Source organism: Plodia interpunctella, chromosome 3 (assembly GCF_027563975.2).
Source record: "Plodia interpunctella isolate USDA-ARS_2022_Savannah chromosome 3, ilPloInte3.2, whole genome shotgun sequence".
Taxonomy (NCBI): domain Eukaryota; kingdom Metazoa; phylum Arthropoda; class Insecta; order Lepidoptera; family Pyralidae; genus Plodia; species Plodia interpunctella.
In genome coordinates this window covers 17,566-41,621 of record NC_071296.1, presented here as the reverse complement: position 1 = coordinate 41,621, position 24,056 = coordinate 17,566, and the positions used below count along the sequence as shown (strand labels likewise).

Here is a 24,056-nt window from a genome sequence, read left to right as displayed (position 1 = left end):
TACATAATTTTGATTATATATATAAGTATATGTATATATATATGTATTATTGTGTATTATACGTATAGGTATATTCAATTTATATGTTTGTATTATACTATGTTTATATGGCTTTGATATTTTTGATGATTTGATAAGGATTAAGTTTTGGGATTCCCTCTGCTTTCTGCTATTGGATACAGAGTTGTGGGGAATCCCGCCACTGTATGATTATACATAGTTTTGGTTATATTTATAAGTATATGTATATATATATATATATGTATTATCGTGTATTATACGTATATGTATATTCTATTTATATATTTCAATACATAATTTTATAAGTGTTATATGTCTGTATTATGCTATATTTATATGGCTTTGATATTTTTGATGATTCGATAAGGATTAAGTTTTGGGATTCCCTCTGATTTCTGCTATTGGATACAGAGTTGTGGGGAATCCCGCCACTGTATGATTATACATAATTTGGTTATATTTATAAGTATATGTATGTGTATATATGTATTATTGTGTATCATACGTGTATGTATATTCTATTTATATATTTCAATACATAATTTTATATGTGTTATATATCTATATTATACTATATTTATATGCCTTTGATAAATAAAGGAACTTATTCGCTATAGAGTTTTATTCACAGCCTTAAGGCTGTTTACTCGTGATATATAGTGTAACAGCGATTGAGGTTACATTGAGTTACTTTGATCGTACTAATAACCATAGTCGGTTGTGTCATTGAGGGATTTTAAGGCGTTGAGGATTTTGGGGCAAGATTTAGCGTCGAGGGCGGAGTGTTTGGTGTTGGTGCTGTTTGCTTTTTTACAGTTATAGCAGGTCATCTTAGTTGCGTCTGTTCTGTATGGGCACGTAGTGATGTGGTGCGTAGCGGAGCCGCAGTGGCCGCACGGGTAGAAGTCAGCCGAGCATTTGTTGCCTGTGTGTCCAAACTGCAGGCACTTGCGGCATTGTACAAAGCGGCTGAAATCCGCCACGTGCACCCTCTGATGCTCCACATTCACGCGACCCTCTTCGACAAACGCGCGTCGAATTGCGGGGGCTACCTCCAGTACCGCGTTATAAAGATTCTCATTGCGGTTTTTAAGGAGGAAACATAGTCGAAGGTCGCCGGCAGCCACTTGATTTTGGCTGGCAACGATCTCCAACAGCTCGTCCTTGTTTGTCTCCTTGCTCACGCCTTTTAGGATGATGAGGGGTTTCCTGAGTTTGGATTTCTCCGCGACTATACCCGGGACTTCGTTGACCCTCGCCAATGTCTCATCCCTCTGCGCGGCGTTGTCAAAATTGACCTTCACCGTGTTGTTGCGCAAGGTGCGCACTTTCGAGGGAGCGAATGTGGTGTTTCTGAACTTGATGTTTTTGCGCCACTCGCTATAGACATCCGGTTGCTTGTCACCGGCCTCCTTGGCCTTGATGATTATAGCCGGCTGGGTACGAGGCATTGGCGAAGGACGTTTGGGTGGAGAGGTGGCAGCTACCGTCGCGAAGGACCTCGACTGGGGCGCTGGGGGGGTTGAGGCAGGCAGAGGGGCGGGGTGGGGAGTGGGAACGTGAGTAGGCGCATGTCCCTTTAGTTCGTCCCTAATAGTCTCCCGGATGGCATGGAGGACCGCGTCCGAAACCGGTTTCGGGAGCTCGGGCGGAGTCTCGTTTCGGGACCCCTCCACCGCGCCCATGATAGATTGCGCCAGCTCCTTTATGCGCTTCTTGTTACCGCTGGTCACGCTCTTACCCTCGGAAATCTTGGCGATGATTTCCTTGGCCGAGTCCGAGATAAAGGAGAGTGCCGCTTGGAGCGCGGTGGGGAAGGTGGGGGCTGGTGTCACTTGCGGGGCGACCGTCGCCGTCGCGATTGCGACTGAGAGAGGCTGGGGGTGCGTCAGCGCCGGTGTAGCAGCCGGGGGCGGCAAGTTCGCCGGCGCGGGGGTGAGGGTAGACGACGTAGAGTAAACGAGTGCGGGGGTGATATCCGACTGCGGTGAGAGTGATTCCCAGGACGCCGGGATATCTTCCCCCACACGGCTTATCGACCCACGCCTGCTGGCCGGAGTGCTAGGTGGCGACATGTATCCCCGAGAAGGGGTTGCGGGGGGGGAGAAAGATGATCTCGGTCGGGGCAACTGGGGTGGGGGCGTCCGCGGGGACGATGGGGAGGTAGGAGCACCGTGAGAAGTGGACGGTGATGGTGACTGCATGATACGCTGGAGTCGCTGGGGAGGTGAACGTACAGGGGCCCTTCCCCTGGGCGGGGGTGACCGCGGGGAGTGAGAGCGTGAATGCCCCGCTCTAGAGGTGGTGGTGGGTAGCGGCGGGGGACTCTGCTGTGTGATAATGTCCGTAGGAGTCTCGGAGATGCGGGTGAGGTTCCTACGGTTCCTGTCTGGGGGGCGAGTATTGGCCGCCTTACGCGGGGGTGAGTGGGCTAAGACCATGTTGTCTTAGATCGGAAAAGTGTTTAGAAGAAGGTATGAAAAAATTTAGAATATCGTCTAGGTAAGTAAAAGTTGAGGAGGCGAGGGAGAACAACAGAAGAGAGAATAACAAGAAGCAACAATTTTCCAAAGTAGAGGACGGGTAGAACTAGCAAAGTAATCCTAAACTGTTGTTATTAAGGGAGCTGTTAATTTAGGTGACAATTTTTGGCCCTAGGTGGCGGTAAAAGCGAAGTAGATCTGGGTATGGGGTGTCCCAAGTGAAGTCCCTTTTACAACCTGAACACAATTGGGCGGGTGTGGTGGGCGAAAATTTCAAAAATGGGTGGTCCTATCGAGACGTGTGAGGCGTCAAAAGATGCGCCTCCGTTAGCCTGATAAGATGGTGCAACAAGCTAGCGAGGGTCCGATAGGAAAAACTCGGAAAAAACAGGAAAAAGTGTGATTTTAATAAAATTTGTATGAAAAATTAGTATGTTGCAGGTGAAAATGCAACAAGGATGCAACGGAAAGCGACGAAACTTCACAGGGAGCAGGGAGACAGGTAAGTGAGCAGAACTACAATCAAAGACGATCAAGGGATAGCAAGAAAAAATTTTTGAGAATTATTTGGGTGTTAGCGCCTAAGTATGGCGTTCACGGAAACTAAAGGAATTTTTTAAAGAGAAATTATGGAGAAAACTGCACTGAAAACACTTGTTATATCGATGGATACACGAGATGCACTAAAGAGAAAATTCACTGGGATGTAGGGGAACAAATAGGTATATGTCGAACACGTGCCTGAGGGGCTTAGGTAGACTTTTTGAAGATCGTGAAAATACGATTTCAAAAACGGGTGGTCCTATCGAGACGTGTGAGGCGTCAAAAGATGCGCCTCCGTTAGCCTGATAAGATGGTGCAACAAGCTAGCGAGGGTCCGATAGGAAAAACTCGGAAAAAACAGGAAAAAGTGTGATTTTAATAAAATTTGTATGAAAAATTAGTATGTTGCAGGTGAAAATGCAACAAGGATGCAACGGAAAGCGACGAAACTTCACAGGGAGCAGGGAGACAGGTAAGTGAGCAGAACTACAATCAAAGACGATCAAGGGATAGCAAGAAAAAATTTTTGAGAATTATTTGGGTGTTAGCGCCTAAGTATGGCGTTCACGGAAACTAAAGGAATTTTTTAAAGAGAAATTATGGAGAAAACTGCACTGAAAACACTTGTTATATCGATGGATACACGAGATGCACTAAAGAGAAAATTCACTGGGATGTAGGGGAACAAATAGGTATATGTCGAACACGTGCCTGAGGGGCTTAGGTAGACTTTTTGAAGATCGTGAAAATACGATTTCAAAAACGGGTGGTCCTATCGAGACGTGTGAGGCGTCAAAAGATGCGCCTCCGTTAGCCTGATAAGATGGTGCAACAAGCTAGCGAGGGTCCGATAGGAAAAACTCGGAAAAAACAGGAAAAAGTGTGATTTTAATAAAATTTGTATGAAAAATTAGTATGTTGCAGGTGAAAATGCAACAAGGATGCAACGGAAAGCGACGAAACTTCACAGGGAGCAGGGAGACAGGTAAGTGAGCAGAACTACAATCAAAGACGATCAAGGGATAGCAAGAAAAAATTTTTGAGAATTATTTGGGTGTTAGCGCCTAAGTATGGCGTTCACGGAAACTAAAGGAATTTTTTAAAGAGAAATTATGGAGAAAACTGCACTGAAAACACTTGTTATATCGATGGATACACGAGATGCACTAAAGAGAAAATTCACTGGGATGTAGGGGAACAAATAGGTATATGTCGAACACGTGCCTGAGGGGCTTAGGTAGACTTTTTGAAGATCGTGAAAATACGATTTCAAAAACGGGTGGTCCTATCGAGACGTGTGAGGCGTCAAAAGATGCGCCTCCGTTAGCCTGATAAGATGGTGCAACAAGCTAGCGAGGGTCCGATAGGAAAAACTCGGAAAAAACAGGAAAAAGTGTGATTTTAATAAAATTTGTATGAAAAATTAGTATGTTGCAGGTGAAAATGCAACAAGGATGCAACGGAAAGCGACGAAACTTCACAGGGAGCAGGGAGACAGGTAAGTGAGCAGAACTACAATCAAAGACGATCAAGGGATAGCAAGAAAAAATTTTTGAGAATTATTTGGGTGTTAGCGCCTAAGTATGGCGTTCACGGAAACTAAAGGAATTTTTTAAAGAGAAATTATGGAGAAAACTGCACTGAAAACACTTGTTATATCGATGGATACACGAGATGCACTAAAGAGAAAATTCACTGGGATGTAGGGGAACAAATAGGTATATGTCGAACACGTGCCTGAGGGGCTTAGGTAGACTTTTTGAAGATCGTGAAAATACGATTTCAAAAACGGGTGGTCCTATCGAGACGTGTGAGGCGTCAAAAGATGCGCCTCCGTTAGCCTGATAAGATGGTGCAACAAGCTAGCGAGGGTCCGATAGGAAAAACTTGGAAAAAACAGGAAAAAGTGTGATTTTAATAAAATTTGTATGAAAAATTTCTATGTTACAGGTGAAAATGCAACAAGGATGCAACGGAAAGCGATGAAACTTCACAGGGAGCCGGGAGACAGGTAAGTAAGCAGAACTACAGCCAAAGACGATCAAGGGATAGCGAGAAAAAATTTTAGGGAATAATTTGAGTGTTAGCGCCTAAGTATGGCGTTCACGGGAACTAAATGAATTTTTTAAAGAGAAACTATAGAGAAAACTGCACTGAAAACACTTGTTATATCGATGGGTACACGAGATGCACTAAAGAGAAAATTCACAGGGATGTAGGGGAACAAATAGGTATATGTCGAACACGTGCCTGAGGGGCTTAGGTAGACTTTTTGAAGATCGTGAAAATACGATTTCAAAAACGGGTGGTCCTATCGAGACGTGTGAGGCGTCAAAAGATGCGCCTCCGTTAGCCTGATAAGATGGTGCAACAAGCTAGCGAGGGTCCGATAGGAAAAACTTGGAAAAAACAGGAAAAAGTGTGATTTTAATAAAATTTGTATGAAAAATTTCTATGTTACAGGTGAAAATGCAACAAGGATGCAACGGAAAGCGATGAAACTTCACAGGGAGCCGGGAGACAGGTAAGTAAGCAGAACTACAGCCAAAGACGATCAAGGGATAGCGAGAAAAAATTTTAGGGAATAATTTGAGTGTTAGCGCCTAAGTATGGCGTTCACGGGAACTAAATGAATTTTTTAAAGAGAAACTATAGAGAAAACTGCACTGAAAACACTTGTTATATCGATGGGTACACGAGATGCACTAAAGAGAAAATTCACAGGGATGTAGGGGAACAAATAGGTATATGTCGAACACGTGCCTGAGGGGCTTAGGTAGACTTTTTGAAGATCGTGAAAATACGATTTCAAAAACGGGTGGTCCTATCGAGACGTGTGAGGCGTCAAAAGATGCGCCTCCGTTAGCCTGATAAGATGGTGCAACAAGCTAGCGAGGGTCCGATAGGAAAAACTTGGAAAAAACAGGAAAAAGTGTGATTTTAATAAAATTTGTATGAAAAATTTCTATGTTACAGGTGAAAATGCAACAAGGATGCAACGGAAAGCGATGAAACTTCACAGGGAGCCGGGAGACAGGTAAGTAAGCAGAACTACAGCCAAAGACGATCAAGGGATAGCGAGAAAAAATTTTAGGGAATAATTTGAGTGTTAGCGCCTAAGTATGGCGTTCACGGGAACTAAATGAATTTTTTAAAGAGAAACTATAGAGAAAACTGCACTGAAAACACTTGTTATATCGATGGGTACACGAGATGCACTAAAGAGAAAATTCACAGGGATGTAGGGGAACAAATAGGTATATGGTTAGGTTAGGTTAGGTTAGGTTAGGTTAGGTTAGGTTAGGTTAGGTTAGGTTAGGTTAGGTTAGGTTAGGTTAGGTTAGGTTAGGTTAGGTTAGGTTAGGTTAGGTTAGGTTAGGTTAGGTTAGGTTAGGTTAGGTTAGGTTAGGTTAGGTTAGGTTAGGTTAGGTTAGGTTAGGTTAGGTTAGGTTTGGAGGTTGCGCTTGTCGTGCGGTCCATGGCCCTTTACGGGGCCCCTGTATGGGCGGAGGCCCTATCTCGTCAGAACCTCGCCCTCCTGCGAAGGCCGCAGAGGCTGATGGCGACAAGGGCCGTGAGGGGATATCGCACGATTTCCTTCGAGGCAGCGTCAGTGCTGGCCGGTTCCCTGCCCTGGGATCTGGAGGCCAAAATCCTCGCATCCTTGTTTGACTGGCGCGAGGAGGCTTCGGCTCGGGGTGACCGGTTGGCACCAAGAGAGATCGCGGGACGCCGCGGCGAGCTATATCAGCGCGCCGTAGAAGAGTGGTCCCAACGGCTGGAGCAGCCCACTGCTGGGAGTAGGACCGTCGAAGCGCTCTGTCCAGTTTTGGGCCAATGGTTGGCGAGGCAGCACGGCCAACTGACTTTCCGCTTGACGCAGATACTCTCCGGGCATGGATGCTTCGGAGGGTATCTGTGTCGCATAGCGGGTCGGGAACCGTCTGCCGTTTGCCACCATTGCGACGGATGTGCTGACGAGGACGCCCAGCACACCTTGGAGGACTGCCCAGCCTGGGACGAAGACCGCACGCAGCTGCGCGCGGTTGTGGGGGACGACCTCTCCCTGCCGGCTGTCGTAAGACAGATGGCCGACAGCGAGACGTCGTGGACAGCGGTGCAGGCCTTTGCGGAGAGCGTAATGCTCCGCAAAGAGGCGGCGGAAAGGGAGAGGGAGGATACAACCGACCTCCCCATACGCCGTCGGCGCACAGGGCGCAGGAGGCGGGCATACGCCCTGCACCTGCTGCCCCCACAATAGGGCCGGTCGGGTGGCGGAAACGGGATTTCCCGTCGCCCGGCTTAACGGCCCCCGGGTAGAAAGGCGCGCCCATGCCAAGCGCGCCTTTACCCAAGCGGGTAGAACTGAAGGCTGACGAGCCGTCCCGCTGGCCGCTCCGAGGAGAGCGGCCGAGCCGAGGCCGCCGTGGTAGCGGCCGCCGCGCCGGGACTGTGGAGCGAGAGTAGCACATGGTCCCGGCACAAATGCGGTCGGCGTTGGCATCGTGTGGTTTTAGTGGGTTCAAGTCCCACACACCTGTCCGGCTTCCCGTGGCCGGATGGACGGGACGAGGGTCTTTCCACACGTTAAAAAAAAAAAAAAAAAAAAAATGGAGGTTGCGCTTGAGAAATCTGAAGCCATAATCTTCCACGGACCTCGGAGTGCGCCCCCTGCAGGAAGTAAAATAACGGTGGGAGGAATCACCATCGTCATAAAGAGGTCAATGAAGTATCTTGGGCTGATACTTGATAGTAGGTGGGACTTCACCACCCACTTTGTGACGTTGGTGCCCAAACTTAAAACAGCGGCACTAGCCCTGGGAGGTCTGCTGCCGAATGTGGGAGGTCCGAACTCATCTTGCCGTCGCCTTTATGAGGGTATTGTGAGATCGATGGCTTTATATGGAGCGCCTATATGGGCGGAGACTCTGAAAAACCAGAATGTCGCTCTCCTTAATTCCTCTCAGAGAGTGATGGCAATCAGAGTCATAAGAGGATATCGCACGGTTTCCCACAGTGCGGCATGTGTACTAGCAGGGTCGTTGCCATGGGACCTAGAGGCAAGAATTCTCGCGTCGGTCTATAACTGGCGTGAAGAAGCGGTGGCTCGTGGTAATCGACCTGCTCCTAGAGAGGTGGCGGGGTGTCGCTCCCAAAAGCGAATGGAAGCCCTACAATTATGGCAGGACAGGCTAGAAAACACAAGTGCTGGTCGTCAGACGGTAGAAGCCGTCCGTCCTATATTACTGCAGTGGGTGGACCGGAGTCATGGGTCCCTTACCTTCCGACTGACGCAGATTTTGACCGGGCATGGTTGCTTTGGCAAATATCTGTGTCAGGTGGCTGGAAGGGAGCCGACAACCGAGTGCCACCACTGTGATGGCGGCTTTGAGGATACGGCCGAGCACACCTTAACAGTGTGTACGGCATTTAGTACGGAGCGTGCTGAGCTTACAGCCGCAATTGGGCTAGATCTCTCTCTGCGGGCCATTCTGATTGCGATGGTCTCGTCCAGAAGAGAATGGAATGCTGTAAAAAGATTCTGCGAAGTTGTAATGGGAGTAAAGGAGGAAGCGGAGCGTGAACGTGAAGCTACGACCTCAGACCCCATGCGACGTAGAACAAAAGGACGAAGAAGGCGGGACTTTAACCGCCAACAACCCCCCTGACTGGCAAATCTGGGTGGCGGACTCGGGGATAAGTCTGTCGACCCAACTTGAGGATGCGTGCGCGTGTGCCTGCGCGCAACCCAAGAGGCAACAAAAACAAGAGGAACCTGGAAGCAGGTAATCGCAGCCGACAGCAGTAGAATGCCAGACTTCGGTCAGGTGACCCTGCTAACGGCACCAATTGCGATAAGAGGTACACCGTATGGTTTTTTAGTGGGTTCGAGCCCCACACTACTGCTTTCCTGTCCCCGCAGTGAAAGTGGTGTCAGTGGGTTGGCCATTTTCCATACGAAAAAAAAAAAAAAAAAAAAAAAAAAAAAAAAAAAAGGTTAGGTTAGGTTAGGTTAGGTTAGGTTAGGTTAGGTTAGGTTAGGTTAGGTTAGGTTAGGTTAGGTTAGGTTAGGTTAGGTTAGGTTAGGTTAGGTTAGGTTAGGTTAGGTTAGGTTAGGTTAGGTTAGGTTAGGTTAGGTTAGGTTAGGTTAGGTTAGGTTAGGTTAGGTTAGGTTAGGTTAGGTTAGGTTAGGTTAGGTTAGGTTAGGTTAGGTTAGGTTAGGTTAGGTTAGGTTAGGTTAGGTTAGGTTAGGTTAGGTTAGGTTAGGTTAGGTTAGGTTAGGTTAGGTTAGGTTAGGTTAGGTTAGGTTAGGTTAGGTTAGGTTAGGTTAGGTTAGGTTAGGTTAGGTTAGGTTAGGTTAGGTTAGGTTAGGTTAGGTTAGGTTAGGTTAGGTTAGGTTAGGTTAGGTTAGGTTAGGTTAGGTTAGGTTAGGTTAGGTTAGGTTAGGTTAGGTTAGGTTAGGTTAGGTTAGGTTAGGTTAGGTTAGGTTAGGTTAGGTTAGGTTAGGTTAGGTTAGGTTAGGTTAGGTTAGGTTAGGTTAGGTTAGGTTAGGTTAGGTTAGGTTAGGTTAGGTTAGGTTAGGTTAGGTTAGGTTAGGTTAGGTTAGGTTAGGTTAGGTTAGGTTAGGTTAGGTTAGGTTAGGTTAGGTTAGGTTAGGTTAGGTTAGGTTAGGTTAGGTTAGGTTAGGTTAGGTTAGGTTAGGTTAGGTTAGGTTAGGTTAGGTTAGGTTAGGTTAGGTTAGGTTAGGTTAGGTTAGGTTAGGTTAGGTTAGGTTAGGTTAGGTTAGGTTAGGTTAGGTTAGGTTAGGTTAGGTTAGGTTAGGTTAGGTTAGGTTAGGTTAGGTTAGGTTAGGTTAGGTTAGGTTAGGTTAGGTTAGGTTAGGTTAGGTTAGGTTAGGTTAGGTTAGGTTAGGTTAGGTTAGGTTAGGTTAGGTTAGGTTAGGTTAGGTTAGGTTAGGTTAGGTTAGGTTAGGTTAGGTTAGGTTAGGTTAGGTTAGGTTAGGTTAGGTTAGGTTAGGTTAGGTTAGGTTAGGTTAGGTTAGGTTAGGTTAGGTTAGGTTAGGTTAGGTTAGGTTAGGTTAGGTTAGGTTAGGTTAGGTTAGGTTAGGTTAGGTTAGGTTAGGTTAGGTTAGGTTAGGTTAGGTTAGGTTAGGTTAGGTTAGGTTAGGTTAGGTTAGGTTAGGTTAGGTTAGGTTAGGTTAGGTTAGGTTAGGTTAGGTTAGGTTAGGTTAGGTTAGGTTAGGTTAGGTTAGGTTAGGTTAGGTTAGGTTAGGTTAGGTTAGGTTAGGTTTTTTTTTTTTAAGATTTCTCCCATCTGTTACACCACAGATGAAAGGAGTTTATTGTAAACCTGCTATTTGATACAGGTAATTATATACAGTCACACTTACATGTACAGTCACTATAATTAACTCAGTTACTAAATTTAGTTACATAAAGGAATGCGAATAAATTGTGGAATATTTTGTCAATGTAGTGAATATTTTACAGCAATTAGTATTACATGGCAATTTGACGGCATTTTAGGACTAATAGTTATTGACTATCACTTATATAATAAAATAGTTCTAATTAATTTTACATTATTACGCTTAAATTAAACCTACAATATACTTAAAGTTTTAAAGGTTTACATTGGTTTCTCATACTAGAGAAATATGATTTACAACAAATGAGTTCTGGGCATAATAAAATAATTTCTATGGGTTTTCCAAACGCTATTATCATATCAACAATTTAAAGTGGATTAGGTGGGTATATATTTATATATAAAAAAAAAAACTTAAAAACTTTTACATGTTTATGAACAGTGGTGAGTGGTGAGCACACACACAAGTAAGAGTTTTTTTTTTTTTTTTAAGTTCCATTAATCGATTTTAGTTTTGATACTATTGTCGTTATGTGGTTAATGAGTTTTTCAGAGGTGTTTTCGCATTTTATTGTTTGGAGTAAGTTAAAGGGTTCTATTTTCTTGGAGTTGCAATACATAATGTAGGAGTATCTGGTTCGTGAGAATATGGGACACACTTTAAGAATGTGTTCAACGTCTTGTATAGAGGAGTTGTCACAAGGGCAGAGGTCATCGTCTACTATTTTAAACCTTTTTAGATAAGACTTATGGTATCCGTGTCCGCTAAGTATTTGCGTTACCGCGAATGATATCTTTATTTGTTTACGAACCGTTCCTATATCCCGGACATGTTTAAAGAAGAATTTTGTACCTGTGCCCTGCGTGGACGTCTCGTAATCTCGTTGCCATTCGTCCAAGACGCTCGATCTGCCGAGTCGTTTAGCATACGAGAGCGGGAATACGTTGAGTTCGGCTGCCGTCTTCTTAGCAGCCGCCTCCTTGGCGGCGCAGTCTGCAAGCTCGTTACCAACGATCCCCACATGAGCTTTTGTCCATACGAAATTCACTGTGGTGTTTTCGTTTTGTAATCGGGAGATGTAGTTGTGAATTGTGTTTACTAAGGGGTCAGTATTGCTACGGTCCTGTATGGCAACGAGTGATGACTTGGAGTCAGAGAAAATAGTGGCCGAAGAGTGTCTTCGATTGAGAAGCCACTCCAAAGCCCGGGAGATAGCAAATAGCTCACTCATAAAAACTGAAGCTGTACGGCCTAATTTGAACTTTCGGATGACTACTTGTCGCCCTTCTTGTATTACGACAAATGACGCGCCTGTCTCATCGCTGTCTAATTTACTTCCATCGGTGAAGATATTTGGTGAGTCTGGAATGAATAATTCATCCGTTTCCTCTTGAGTGGTCGCTTCTTTAAATTCAATGTTTACCCTTTTTGCTGGATGAAGAAGGTTTTTTACTTTAGTTCTCCTATACAGGGTTATATCAGTGGGGAGCCCCTCCAGCCTTCCTGTCATTTTGGTCTTGTGTAGTTCATATGCTTCATTTACTATAAGGTGTAGAGGTGGAAACTGTGCTAGTGCTTCCGCTGCAATCGCGGAGATGGTATGGAATCCTCTGATTGCGCGGATGGCAAATGTTCTTTGAAAGGAGCGAAGAGCCCGACGTACGGAATAGAATTTTGTGGCTGTTCCCCAGATTCCGGCCGCATACGTAATAATTGGAATTATCACTTGTCTGTAGATGCACTCCACGTTCTCCGGGTGAACGCCCCATGTAGGTCTGACGAATTTGGATAAATTTTTGAAGATCTTGGTGGCCTTTTGTATGATGTACTTGGAATGTTGAATGAAGTTGAGCTTGCTGTCTATTATTATCCCGAGGAGTTTAATTTGGTCAATTAGGGGAATTTTTGTGTTGTTCATGTATATTTCGGCTTTCTTGGTTTGTGGCGTAAACGAAATGCACTGAGTTTTTTCCGGACCGAATCGTAGTTTGGCGCGTTCGCCCCAAGAATGTATCTCCTGCAGACAAGTATTGGCTATGGATTGAACCTCCTGTTGTGTCTTCCCTTCAACTATCAGCAGGACATCATCCGCGAAGGCCTGTATGTGAGCGTTTTTGTGTCGAGGGATGGTGAGGAGCTCATCTAATATCAGGTTCCAAAATGCTGGTCCGCAGGCGGAGCCTTGGACGCAGCCCTTAGTCATGGATTTGGTGGAAGTGCTGTTAGCGTAATTAAGGGTCACGGTTCTATCGGTGAAGTAATTTTGTATAAGTCTGTATATATTTTTGGGGCACCGGATATAGTGAAGCCGCTTAAATAGGGCCGGCCACCAGGCATTGTCAAAAGCAGCCTTGATGTCCAGGGAGATGGCTACCACTTGGTGTTTTTTGTTCCTGGCAGTTTTGATGATTGTCAAGGCTCTCTCTAGGGCGTCAGTGGTTGAGGTTTGGGCTTTAAATCCAAATTGCTCCTTACTCAGAGACTCCTCGTTTTCTGATTTGTACTCGAGTCTTTTGATAATAAGTTTCTCGAGAACTTTCCCGAATACTGCAATTAATCCAATTGGTCTGTATGAACTGAGTTGGTCGGCCGGTTTGTTTGGTTTTGGAATGATCTTTACTATTGCTTGCTTCCATGAACTTGGAAAGTGTCCTGTTTCCAGACATTTATTATAGAGCGCTGTGTAGAAGTCAGATAGAACTTCAAAGGTTTCCCGGCAGATGTCGGCAGTCAGGTGATCGTCGCCGGGGGCCTTCTTGGCACTCATATGACTCAGACATTCCCTAATCTCCTCGGTCGTGAAGGGTAGGTCATCTTGTGTGTCCGGTATTCTATTTGCTGTAGTGCGTATCTCGTGGTGGTCGTTGGTCTGGTCCGGTGTATCGTCTGGGTAAAAGTGATCGAGTAGAGTGGATGCAGTGTTGCTGCTGTTGTCTGTATATGTATTGTTCAGTTTGAGAGTCTGTGGGGGGCGTCTGAGCGGGGCGTCTTTAATCAGTCGATTGGTGACAGCCCACACGTCCTCCTTACCCTGTGCCTCACAAAACTGTCTAAAGTGTTCCGTGGAGTGCTGAGAGAGTGACTTGGCGTAGTTTAGTTTGGCTTCTCTGTAGGTTTTTATGATGTCGTCCAGCGGTCTTCGAGACTTTTTGAGGTCGTGAAGGCGATGGTGTAGGCGTATACACTCTCTCTTTTGCTGTTCGAGGGTGTCAGACCACCAAGGATTGAAGTACTTAGGGTTTCGCTTACGGTGAAGTGTTCTATTGCAAACTTTCTGTACGGTGGCAGTCAGTTTGTCCACAACTTGATCGAGGTCTCTTTCAGAAAGGGTGGAGAAGTCTGTGCGGGCTACGAGTTGTTCGGTAGCTGTGTGTAGTTTTGTTCGAAAATCGGACCAGTCTGCTCTGTGTGTATTGTATTTGAATGTTGTGTTACTTTTAACCTTCTCAGGGTGTTGGGGCGGAGCTAGAATGTAGTCTATCGCATTATGATCAGAGGAAGGGCATGCCGAGTGGTTGACTTGCCAATCTCGTATGCAGTCGGTCATGTTTTGTGTCACATAAGTGACATCTATTATGGATGAACAATGCTGGCCGTGCCGAATGGCTTCGAATGTGGGCTCTGTTCCGATGTTGCATACTGTCATATCATTGGATGCCATGGCTGTTGCAAATTCTTCACCTCGGTCATTGGCGGTGGCTTCGCCCCATTCCTGGTGGCTTCCGTTGGTGTCCCCACCGACTAAACGTAAGGAGGATCCGGTTGAATGTAGAAAGTTGTCCAGTTTCTGGATGGTTTGATTGGCGTCGTTGTTTGGTTCTATGTAGAATGAGGCGATGTCTAGGTTTTTCATTCCCAAATTAATACGGATCACAGCTACGTTCTCGTTGGAGAGCTGGGTGATGCCAAGGGCAGAAACTGTGGGTTTGGTAATGATGCACGACTTTATTCGTGAGCCTTTAGAAAATTGATGTACGTTAATTCCGGGGGGAGGCTTCATCTCTAGGTCGGAGCCCACATAGGGTTCCGAAACGAGGGCAATGTCGTAGTTTTGTTGATGAAAATATGCGAAGAATTCTCGCTGTGTAACGTAACAACGCTGAAGGTTACATTGAATGACCTTTAATGACCTAATAACCATAATCGGTGTTTTCTTCTAGGGATTTAATGGCATTGATTATCTTCGGGCATGATTTCGAATCTAGAGCAGAGTGGTTTGTATCAGCGCTGTTTGTTGTCTTGCAGTTGTAACAGCAAACTTTGGATGTATCGTTGCGAACAGGGCAGGTGGTCGTGTGATGTGCGGAGGAGCCACAGTGGCCGCATGGGTAGAACTCAGCTGTGCATTTGTTGTTAGTGTGCCCAAATTGTAAGCACTTGTAGCACTGCAAGAATCTGCTGAAGTCCGCTACATGCACCCGCTGGTGCTCCACATTAACGCGTTCTCCTTCGACTAGGGTGCGTCGCACTGTAGGGGCTACCTCTAAGACAGCGTTGTACAATTTTTCATTTCGATTTTTTAACAAAAAGCATAAGCGAATATCTTCGGTTGGAATCTGGTTCTGGTTGCTTACGATCTCAATTAGCTCCTCTCGCTGTACCTCCTTACTAATGCCCTTCAAGATGATCAAAGGCCGACGAAGTTTCGCCTCCTCCGCTGTAATTCCTGGAATCTGGTTTACCTTCTTTAGGGTTTCATCTCTCTGTGCGATGGTGTCGAACTCGACTTTTAGTTTATTCTGACGCAGAGAGCGCACTTTAGTTGGGGCGAAAGTCGTGTGTCTGAAAGATATGTTTTTGCGCCACTCGTCATACACGACAGGCTGATGGTCGCCCGTCTCCTTGCTTTTAACTATTATTGCAGGTAGAGTACGCACAGGACGGCGCTTGGGCAGTGGGGCTGAAGTCGCCGAGGAGAAGGATCTATTCAGAGGGGCCGGGACTGGTGGGGGGGCCGGTGTGGGTGCTAGCCGTTGCTCTTTTAGTTCTTCTCTGATGCTTTCACGGATTGTCATAATGATAGTTTCAGAGACAGCCTTGGGCAATTTTGGCGGCGGCTGGTCTCGTGTCTTTTCCGCCGTGGATATTATCCCTTTGGCGAGTTCTTGTATCCTTTTCTTATTTGCGCTGGTGACACTTTTCCCTTCTGTGATTTTGGTCAGTATTTCCCTCGCCGAGGCCGTGATAGTGTCGAATGCCATCTGGTACATATTCGGTTCCGAGTTTGTCCCCTCGGAAGTGGGGTAAATTGGTGAAATCTGGGGTGAGATGGTCTCTTGAGTAAGTGAGGTCATAACCAAAGGGGGAGTTATGGGCGGTGATGGTGACTTCAATAGGGTTTGTTTGGCCGTGTCTGTGACGGCGTCTGCGGGTGTGTGTGTGTGTGGTGTGATCGCAGGGTCCTCATCGACAGTGAATGCACGGGAGTGGGACGGTATTGCCAGTGGCTGTGATTGTGGTGGTGACTGGCCTCCACCCCTCCTGGCAGGTGACCGCGTCAGGACCATTTTGGCGGCGTCCAGACAATAAGTATGAAAGTAACGCACGCAGTAGCCTTATAATATATACAAAACAAAACGGACACGAATTCCGATACGAAATATAAGAAGACAGTATTAAAGGGGGAAACGGGAAAATTTATCTTCCACTTGTAATTACGTAAAACAACACAAAACAACAAAAAAAAAAAAAATATATATATTTTTTTTTTTTTTTTTTTTTCTATGATGAATGAATAAATAAAGTAGACAAGTACACTAGGACAATGTGAAATATACAGATGAGAGGTAGGTATTTATATCGAACTCTTGAGGAGAGTATATAGAATATATATATATGTAAAGAAATAAGATTATTATTTCTTCATTTTGAATTTGCCGCGCTTTGCGTTGTCGACAAAGCAGCATGGTAAAGTTGGTAAAACAGTTCTGTTATTTAAATTTGCCGCGTTCAGTCACGTCAATGTCAAGTCGATAGACGTCAGACAGAATAATTTCAAAATATAGGAGGTGGTAAAATAATTTGTTGATGATTGTATTGTGAAATAAATTGGTGGATATAATTTTGATAAAAAGTGTAAGAAATAAACTTTATTGTCGTTTCTTTGTTTACAGGTATGTACCTTTATATTTTAAAATGTTAGTTTAAGTCGATAGTAAGAAATAGTGAATGTTAGTTAATACAAAATAAAAACTTTGTTTACAGCAACACAAGAGTTTATTTCCAACACTCCTGAAGAATTAAGATAAGATCTTATAAAACGACAATCTTGTTTTAATGAAAAATGGAGAAACTTCAATTTAAATTTACATTATTGCCCGGAAGTGATGGAAAGTCAAATGTGTATTCTATAACCTCAATAACCACTAAGGACAACAAAGTGTATGCAATACCTGAGGAGTTTCAGGCGGTTGGCCATCACAAAGAAATCATTAAAACCTCTGCATATAATAAAGTGAAGAATAGCTTAAAAAAAAGGTTCCAAACAAGAAGAGTCTGGATAACAATGACACAAGAATTGGCTGGAATTTATTTAGATGAAGACGGAAACGTGCAATTTGGAGATCAATTTTTAGAAGAAATAATAGAAGAAGAAGTGGCGCAGAAGAACGAGTCAGGTACACTAGAAAAATTATTTGAAAAGTTTATAGAAACCACGCAAGCAAATAGGCAGCAAAGTTTAAAATCAATTGCAGAAAAATTTGTATTAGAAAAATTTACTAGTAAAAATGCCAACGCAAATCTGTGGATTGACATTTTTGAAAAAGAATGTTTGCGATGTGAGGTAACATCGGATGAAAAAAAAATTGAAATACTCAGATTGTTTTTGGATAAGACCTGCGCTGACTGGTATAGTTCTATGATTATGAAATTGTCATTCAAATCTGAATGGTCTATATGGAAAAGCAAATTTTGTGAGACATTCGCCAATAAGGGATGGAACCCAGTCACTTACGCACTGTTTTTTAAATACAAAGATGGTTCTTTACTAGAATACGCTATAAAAAAGGAAAAACTTCTGCTGGAGATGAGACCATCAATTGATACAGGTACTTTGACAGATCTTATTGCAGCGGGATTACCAGAATTCATTTTAAACAAAATAGACCGAGAAATTCTAAAAGATACAATGGATTTATTTAATGAGCTGAATAAGCATGAACACTCGATGAATAAAAGAAATTTTGTGGCCAAGAGAAATTATGGAAATCAGAAGTCTTATGTTAAAACCGAAACAAAAATTCCATGCAAAATATGTGAAAAATTAAATAAGGGCTCGCGTTATCATTCTGAAAATTTATGCTGGTTTAAAGAAAAAGAAGAGGAAAAAATTAAGAAAAATTCCATTAGGCATGTCAATAATTCAGTAATTGAAGCAGAATTAAACGAGGCTGATCAAAAAAACTAATAGTAACACCATTGATAACTGTCAAACTAATTATAAATGATAAATTACAAATAAACGGAGTCTATGACTCAGGCTCTAATGTCTCTTTGATAAATTCAAAATTATTGAAGTTAAAAAAGAACGAGAACAATACTTATACAAATGAAGCAAATTTAATAACAATTAATGGTGTTCAAAAGACAAGTGGTTTGACAAGCTTAAAAGTAAAGATTTTTGGATTAGAAAAACAAGTTGATGTGTACATTATTGATGGAAAAAATTTTAAGTATGACTTTTTAATTGGATTAGATTTAATAAAAATATTTAAACTTATTCAAACTGAAGACTTAGAAATTATACAGAAAAGGTATCCAAATAATGATAAAGTCGATAAAGTAGAAGAATTTAGTACAACTTTTAATTACACATCAGGAAAAGAAAAAGAAAACAGTAGTATCTTAAAAAAATACGAAATAAATTTCAATGAACATGTAAATGAAGAAGACTTTGAAATGAAAATAAATCATTTAGATGAAGATAAAAAGGAAAATATAAATAAGTTGATAAATGAATACAAATCTGTCTTTGCAAAAGATAAATACGATGTTGGTACTGTTAATGGGTATGAAGCGAGAATAGACTTATCAGTGGAAAAATACTGCAGTAAAAGGCCTTATAAATGCACTATGGAAGATAAAAAAGAAATAGAACATCAAATAGCAAAATTATTAGATAACAAGCTAATAGAAGAATCTTACAGTCCTTTTGCAGCACCCGTAACACTAGCATTTAAAAAAGAGGATAACAAGAAATCAAGATTATGTATAGACTTCAGGGATCTGAACAAAATTGTGGTACCTCAAGCTCAACCTTTCCCTTTAATTGAAGACTTAGTAATTAAGACTAGAAACTGTACTTTTTTTTCAACCTTAGATATAAATTCTGCGTTCTGGTCTATTCCCTTGCGGATAGAAGACAGAAAGAAGACAGGATTCGTAACTCAAGAAGGTCATTTTCAGTGGACCTGCTTACCCTTTGGTTTAAAAACATCCCCAGCAATTTTCCAAAGAATTTTAAGTAATATTCTAAGAAAATACAATCTTTCAGAATTTGCTGCTAATTTTATAGACGATATTTTGGTTTTTTCAAGGAGTTTTGATGAACACATTAATCATTTGACGCAATTACTGGACGCTATAAAAAAAGAAGGATTTAGACTAAAATTCACAAAATGCACATTTGCGTCAAACTCGGTTAAATATCTCGGTCATATAATTCAAAATAATTCAGTTCAGCCAGTCAAAGACAATGTCATTTCCATTAAGAATTTTCCTATTCCCAAAACTCAAAAGCATATAAGACAGTTTCTTGGGAAAATTAATTTTTACCACGAATACATACCGAGGAGCGCTATAATATTAGATCCTTTGCACAATTTATTAAGAAAAAATCAGAAGTTTGTTTGGTCTGATGAATGTCAAAAATCGTTTGATATGGTAAAAAATCTATTATGCTCTCAACCGATTCTAGAAATATTTGACAAAAATTTGCCTATCAATATTTACACTGATGCTTCTATAGAAGGCGTAGGCGCTATTTTAAAACAGGTACAACTAGATGGAAAAGAAAAACCAGTAGCTTATTTCTCAAAAAAACTAAACGAAGCCCAGAAGAAAAAGAAAGCTATATATTTAGAATGTTTAGCTATAAGAGAAGCTGTTAGATACTGGCAATATTGGTTATTGGGTAGGTCATTTACAGTGTACTCAGACCACAAACCTTTAGAAAATATGAATTTAAAATCAAGAACTGATGAGGAACTGGGAGATTTGACATATTATTTGTCGCAATACGAATTTAAAATAAAATACGCTCCTGGGAAAAATAATCTCGAGGCGGACTGCTTAAGCCGAAACCCAGTATTGGAGATAAATGAAAATACAGATGAGCAATTAAAAGTAGTGAATTTGATAAATTTGGAAGATATTATAGAAGATCAAGAAAGTAATACAGAAATACAAAAGAATAAAAATAAATTAATAAAAAAGGAAAATCTATACTACAAAAAAGTTGGAAACAAGGAAAAGATAATTTTATCAGAAAGATTCAGTTTAAAACTTCTTAAAAATGTCCACGAAAGCTTATGTCATATTGGTGTCGGACAAATGCAGAAAATGGTTGGTCCTCTCTTTTCTACAAATGAAATGTCAGCAAACATCAGAAAGATTTGTAGGAACTGTACGACTTGTATAAAAAATAAATCAAGAGGACATGGCAAATTTGGACACTTGTCTCATCTAGGACCAGCCACAAGACCTTTTGAGATAATTTCTATAGACACAATAGGAGGTTTCGGAGGCTCAAGATCTACAAAAAAATATCTTCATTTGTTAGTAGATCATTTTACCAGGTACGCGTTTATTCTTACTTCGAAGACTCAAACTGCAAATGATTTCATAAAGCTTGTCAAGAATATATCGGAAACAGAGGTCATAGGTATGATTCTCACAGACCAATACCCAGGTATAAATTCTTATGAATTCAAAAAGTTTTTGGATGACAAACAGATACCAATAGTATTTACAGCAGTAAATGCACCATTCTCTAATGGTCTTAATGAAAGACTAAACCAAACATTAGTGAATAAAATTAGATGTCGAATCAATGAAAGTGAGAAAAAGCAGGCTTGGACATCCATAGCTCAAGAATGTGTAAGCATATACAATAAAACTGATCACTCAGTTACTGGATTTTCACCATCTTATCTGTTGTATGGTACAAATGTATCAATTCTACCAGAACAACTCAAGCAAGAAGTATCACATAATGATTGGATAAGGGATAAAAATATTGCATTTGCAAATACTATAAAATCACATGAATACAATAAAAGATTATTTGACAAAAAACGAAAACCTTGGATATTTAATGTTGGAGATATGGTCTTTGTGGAAAATGGGAATAAATTAAACAGGAAAAAACTAGATGAATTGAAAATTGGGCCATATAAGATAATTGAAAAAATTTCTAACTCAATTTATAGAGTAGATACAGGTCACAAGAAAATAGAATCAAATCTTTTCCACATAACAAAGCTTATTCCTGTCCCAGGTAAAGAGGAGTTACTACAAGAATAAGAAGAGTGATATCATATGATAGAAATTTCGAGAAGAAATTTCCTCCGAGGGGGGGGAGATGTAAAGAAATAAGATTATTATTTCTTCATTTTGAATTTGCCGCGCTTTGCGTTGTCGACAAAGCAGCATGGTAAAGTTGGTAAAACAGTTCTGTTATTTAAATTTGCCGCGTTCAGTCACGTCAATGTCAAGTCGATAGACGTCAGACAGAATAATTTCAAAATATAGGAGGTGGTAAAATAATTTGTTGATGATTGTATTGTGAAATAAATTGGTGGATATAATTTTGATAAAAAGTGTAAGAAATAAACTTTATTGTCGTTTCTTTGTTTACAGGTATGTACCTTTATATTTTAAAATGTTAGTTTAAGTCGATAGTAAGAAATAGTGAATGTTAGTTAATACAAAATAAAAACTTTGTTTACAGCAACACAAGAGTTTATTTCCAACACTCCTGAAGAATTAAGATAAGATCTTATATATATTTAAAAAAAAAAAAAAAAAAAATTTTTTTTTTCTTTTTGGGTGGAAGGAAACACTTGAGTTAATGAGGAGGTACCGTGTTTAGCGATGAGTGTGATGTGGTTAGGCTCTGTATTACTAAGGTGTGGTTGTAGTGTATGAGTTAAGGATGGAAATTCCTACTGGGTTTGATGAAATAATAAAATAAATAAATAAATAAGTAACAAGACAATTGCTAGACAGTGCACTAGGGTAATGTGAAATATACAGATGAGTGGTAGGTGTTTATATCGAACTCTTGAGGAGAGTATATAGAATATATATATATTAAAAAAAAAAAAAAAATTTTCTTTTTTTTGGGTGGAAGGAAACACTTGAGTTAATGAGGAGATACCGTGTTTAGCGATGAGTGTGATGTGGTTAGGCTCTGTATTACTAAGGTGTGGTTGTAGTGTATGAGTTAAGGATGGAAATTCCTACTGGGTTTGATGAAATAATAAAATAAATAAATAAATAAGTAACAAGACAATTGCTAGACAGTGCACTAGGGTAATGTGAAATATACAGATGAGTGGTAGGTGTTTATATCGAACTCTTGAGGAGAGTATATAGAATATATATATATTAAAAAAAAAAAAAAAAAAAATTTTTCTTTTTTTTTTTGGGTGGAAGGAAACACTTGAGTTAATGAGGAGATACCGTGTTTAGCGATGAGTGTGATGTGGTTAGGCTCTGTATTACTAAGGTGTGGTTGTAGTGTATGAGTTAAGGATGGAAATTCCTACTGGGTTTGATGAAATAATAAAATAAATAAATAAATAAGTAACAAGACAATTGCTAGACAGTGCACTAGGGTAATGTGAAATATACAGATGAGTGGTAGGTGTTTATATCGAACTCTTGAGGAGAGTATATAGAATATATATATATTAAAAAAAAAAAAAAAAATTTTTCTTTTTTTTTTGGGTGGAAGGAAACACTTGAGTTAATGAGGAGATACCGTGTTTAGCGATGAGTGTGATGTGGTTAGGCTCTGTATTACTAAGGTGTGGTTGTAGTGTATGAGTTAAGGATGGAAATTCCTACTGGGTTTAATGAAATAATAAAATAAATAAATAAATAAGTAACAAGACAATTGCAAGACAGTGCACTAGGGTAATGTGAAATATACAGACGAGTGGTAGGTGTTTATATCGAACTCTTGAGGAGAGTATATAGAATATATATATATTTAAAAAAAAAAAAAAAATTTTTTTTTTTTTGGGTGGAAGGAAACACTTGAGTTAATGAGGAGATACCGTGTTTAGCGATGAGTGTGATGTGGTTAGGCTCTGTATTACTAAGGTGTGGTTGTAGTGTATGAGTTAAGGATGGAAATTCCTACTGGGTTTGATGAAATAATAAAATAAATAAATAAATAAGTAACAAGACAATTGCTAGACAGTGCACTAGGGTAATGTGAAATATACAGATGAGTGGTAGGTGTTTATATCGAACTCTTGAGGAGAGTATATAGAATATATATATATTAAAAAAAAAAAAAAATTTTTTTCTTTTTTTTTTGGGTGGAAGGAAACACTTGAGTTAATGAGGAGATACCGTGTTTAGCGATGAGTGTGATGTGGTTAGGCTCTGTATTACTAAGGTGTGGTTGTAGTGTATGAGTTAAGGATGGAAATTCCTACTGGGTTTAATGAAATAATAAAATAAATAAATAAATAAGTAACAAGACAATTGCAAGACAGTGCACTAGGGTAATGTGAAATATACAGATGAGTGGTAGGTGTTTATATCGAACTCTTGAGGAGAGTATATAGAATATATATATATTAAAAAGAAAAAAAAAAAAAAATTTTTTTTTTTTTTTTTTGGGTGGAAGGAAACACTTGAGTTAATGAGGAGATACCGTGTTTAGCGATGAGTGTGATGTGGTTAGGCTCTGTATTACTAAGGTGTGGTTGTAGTGTATGAGTTAAGGATGGAAATTCCTACTGGGTTTAATGAAATAATAAAATAAATAAATAAATAAGTAACAAGACAATTGCAAGACAGTGCACTAGGGTAATGTGAAATATACAGATGAGTGGTAGGTGTTTATATCGAACTCTTGAGGAGAGTATATAGAATATATATATATAAAAAAAAAAAAAAAAAAATATTTTTTTTTTTTTTTTGGGTGGAAGGAAACACTTGAGTTAATGAGGAGATACCGTGTTTAGCAATGAGTATGATGTGGTTAGGCTCTGTATTACTAAGGTGTGGTTGTAGTGTATTGTAGAATACAATGGAGGTTTTAAATGAAATAAGAAGGGGAGATTGTAATTTCTTAAAACGGGGAGAGAAAAGTAGCAATCTAAGAATTTTTAGGGTCAAATCTCTATATATGCAGAAAATGCAGCTGCATGTAGTATTTTAATGCAGTTTACATCAATTTCAACTGATGGATAGAACATGAAATTAATCTAAAAAAGAAAAAAAAAAGAAGTAAAATAAAATTTTACAGAAGTGGGTACTCGATTCAATTTAGAAAAGTTGTTTAATTGAAAATATTGGTTTAAATTCTGTGAAGTGGGTTGTAGTTTAGTATATAAAGTTGGATAAAGATAATTGCAATGCAATAGTTTGGGTTAGTTCTAAGACAGTATGGAATTTTC

General features: G+C 40.8%; 2 protein-coding genes across 2 annotated transcripts; both read left to right on the top strand.

Moving 5' to 3' along the window:
• The first annotated feature begins 6,525 nt into the window (after positions 1 to 6,525).
• Positions 6,526 to 7,308, top strand: LOC128683939 (uncharacterized). Its single transcript, XM_053770055.1, has one exon. The coding sequence runs from the start codon at positions 6,526 to 6,528 to the stop codon at positions 7,306 to 7,308; it is 783 nt and encodes a 260-aa protein (XP_053626030.1).
• Positions 7,309 to 16,243: 8,935 nt separating this feature from the next.
• Positions 16,244 to 21,375, top strand: LOC135310065 (uncharacterized). The gene is made up of 2 exons (XM_064437066.1): positions 16,244 to 16,529; positions 16,621 to 21,375. The coding sequence occupies exon 2, from the start codon at positions 16,700 to 16,702 to the stop codon at positions 17,822 to 17,824; it is 1,125 nt and encodes a 374-aa protein (XP_064293136.1). The 5' UTR covers positions 16,244 to 16,529; positions 16,621 to 16,699; the 3' UTR covers positions 17,825 to 21,375.
• Positions 21,376 to 24,056: the final 2,681 nt, after the last annotated feature.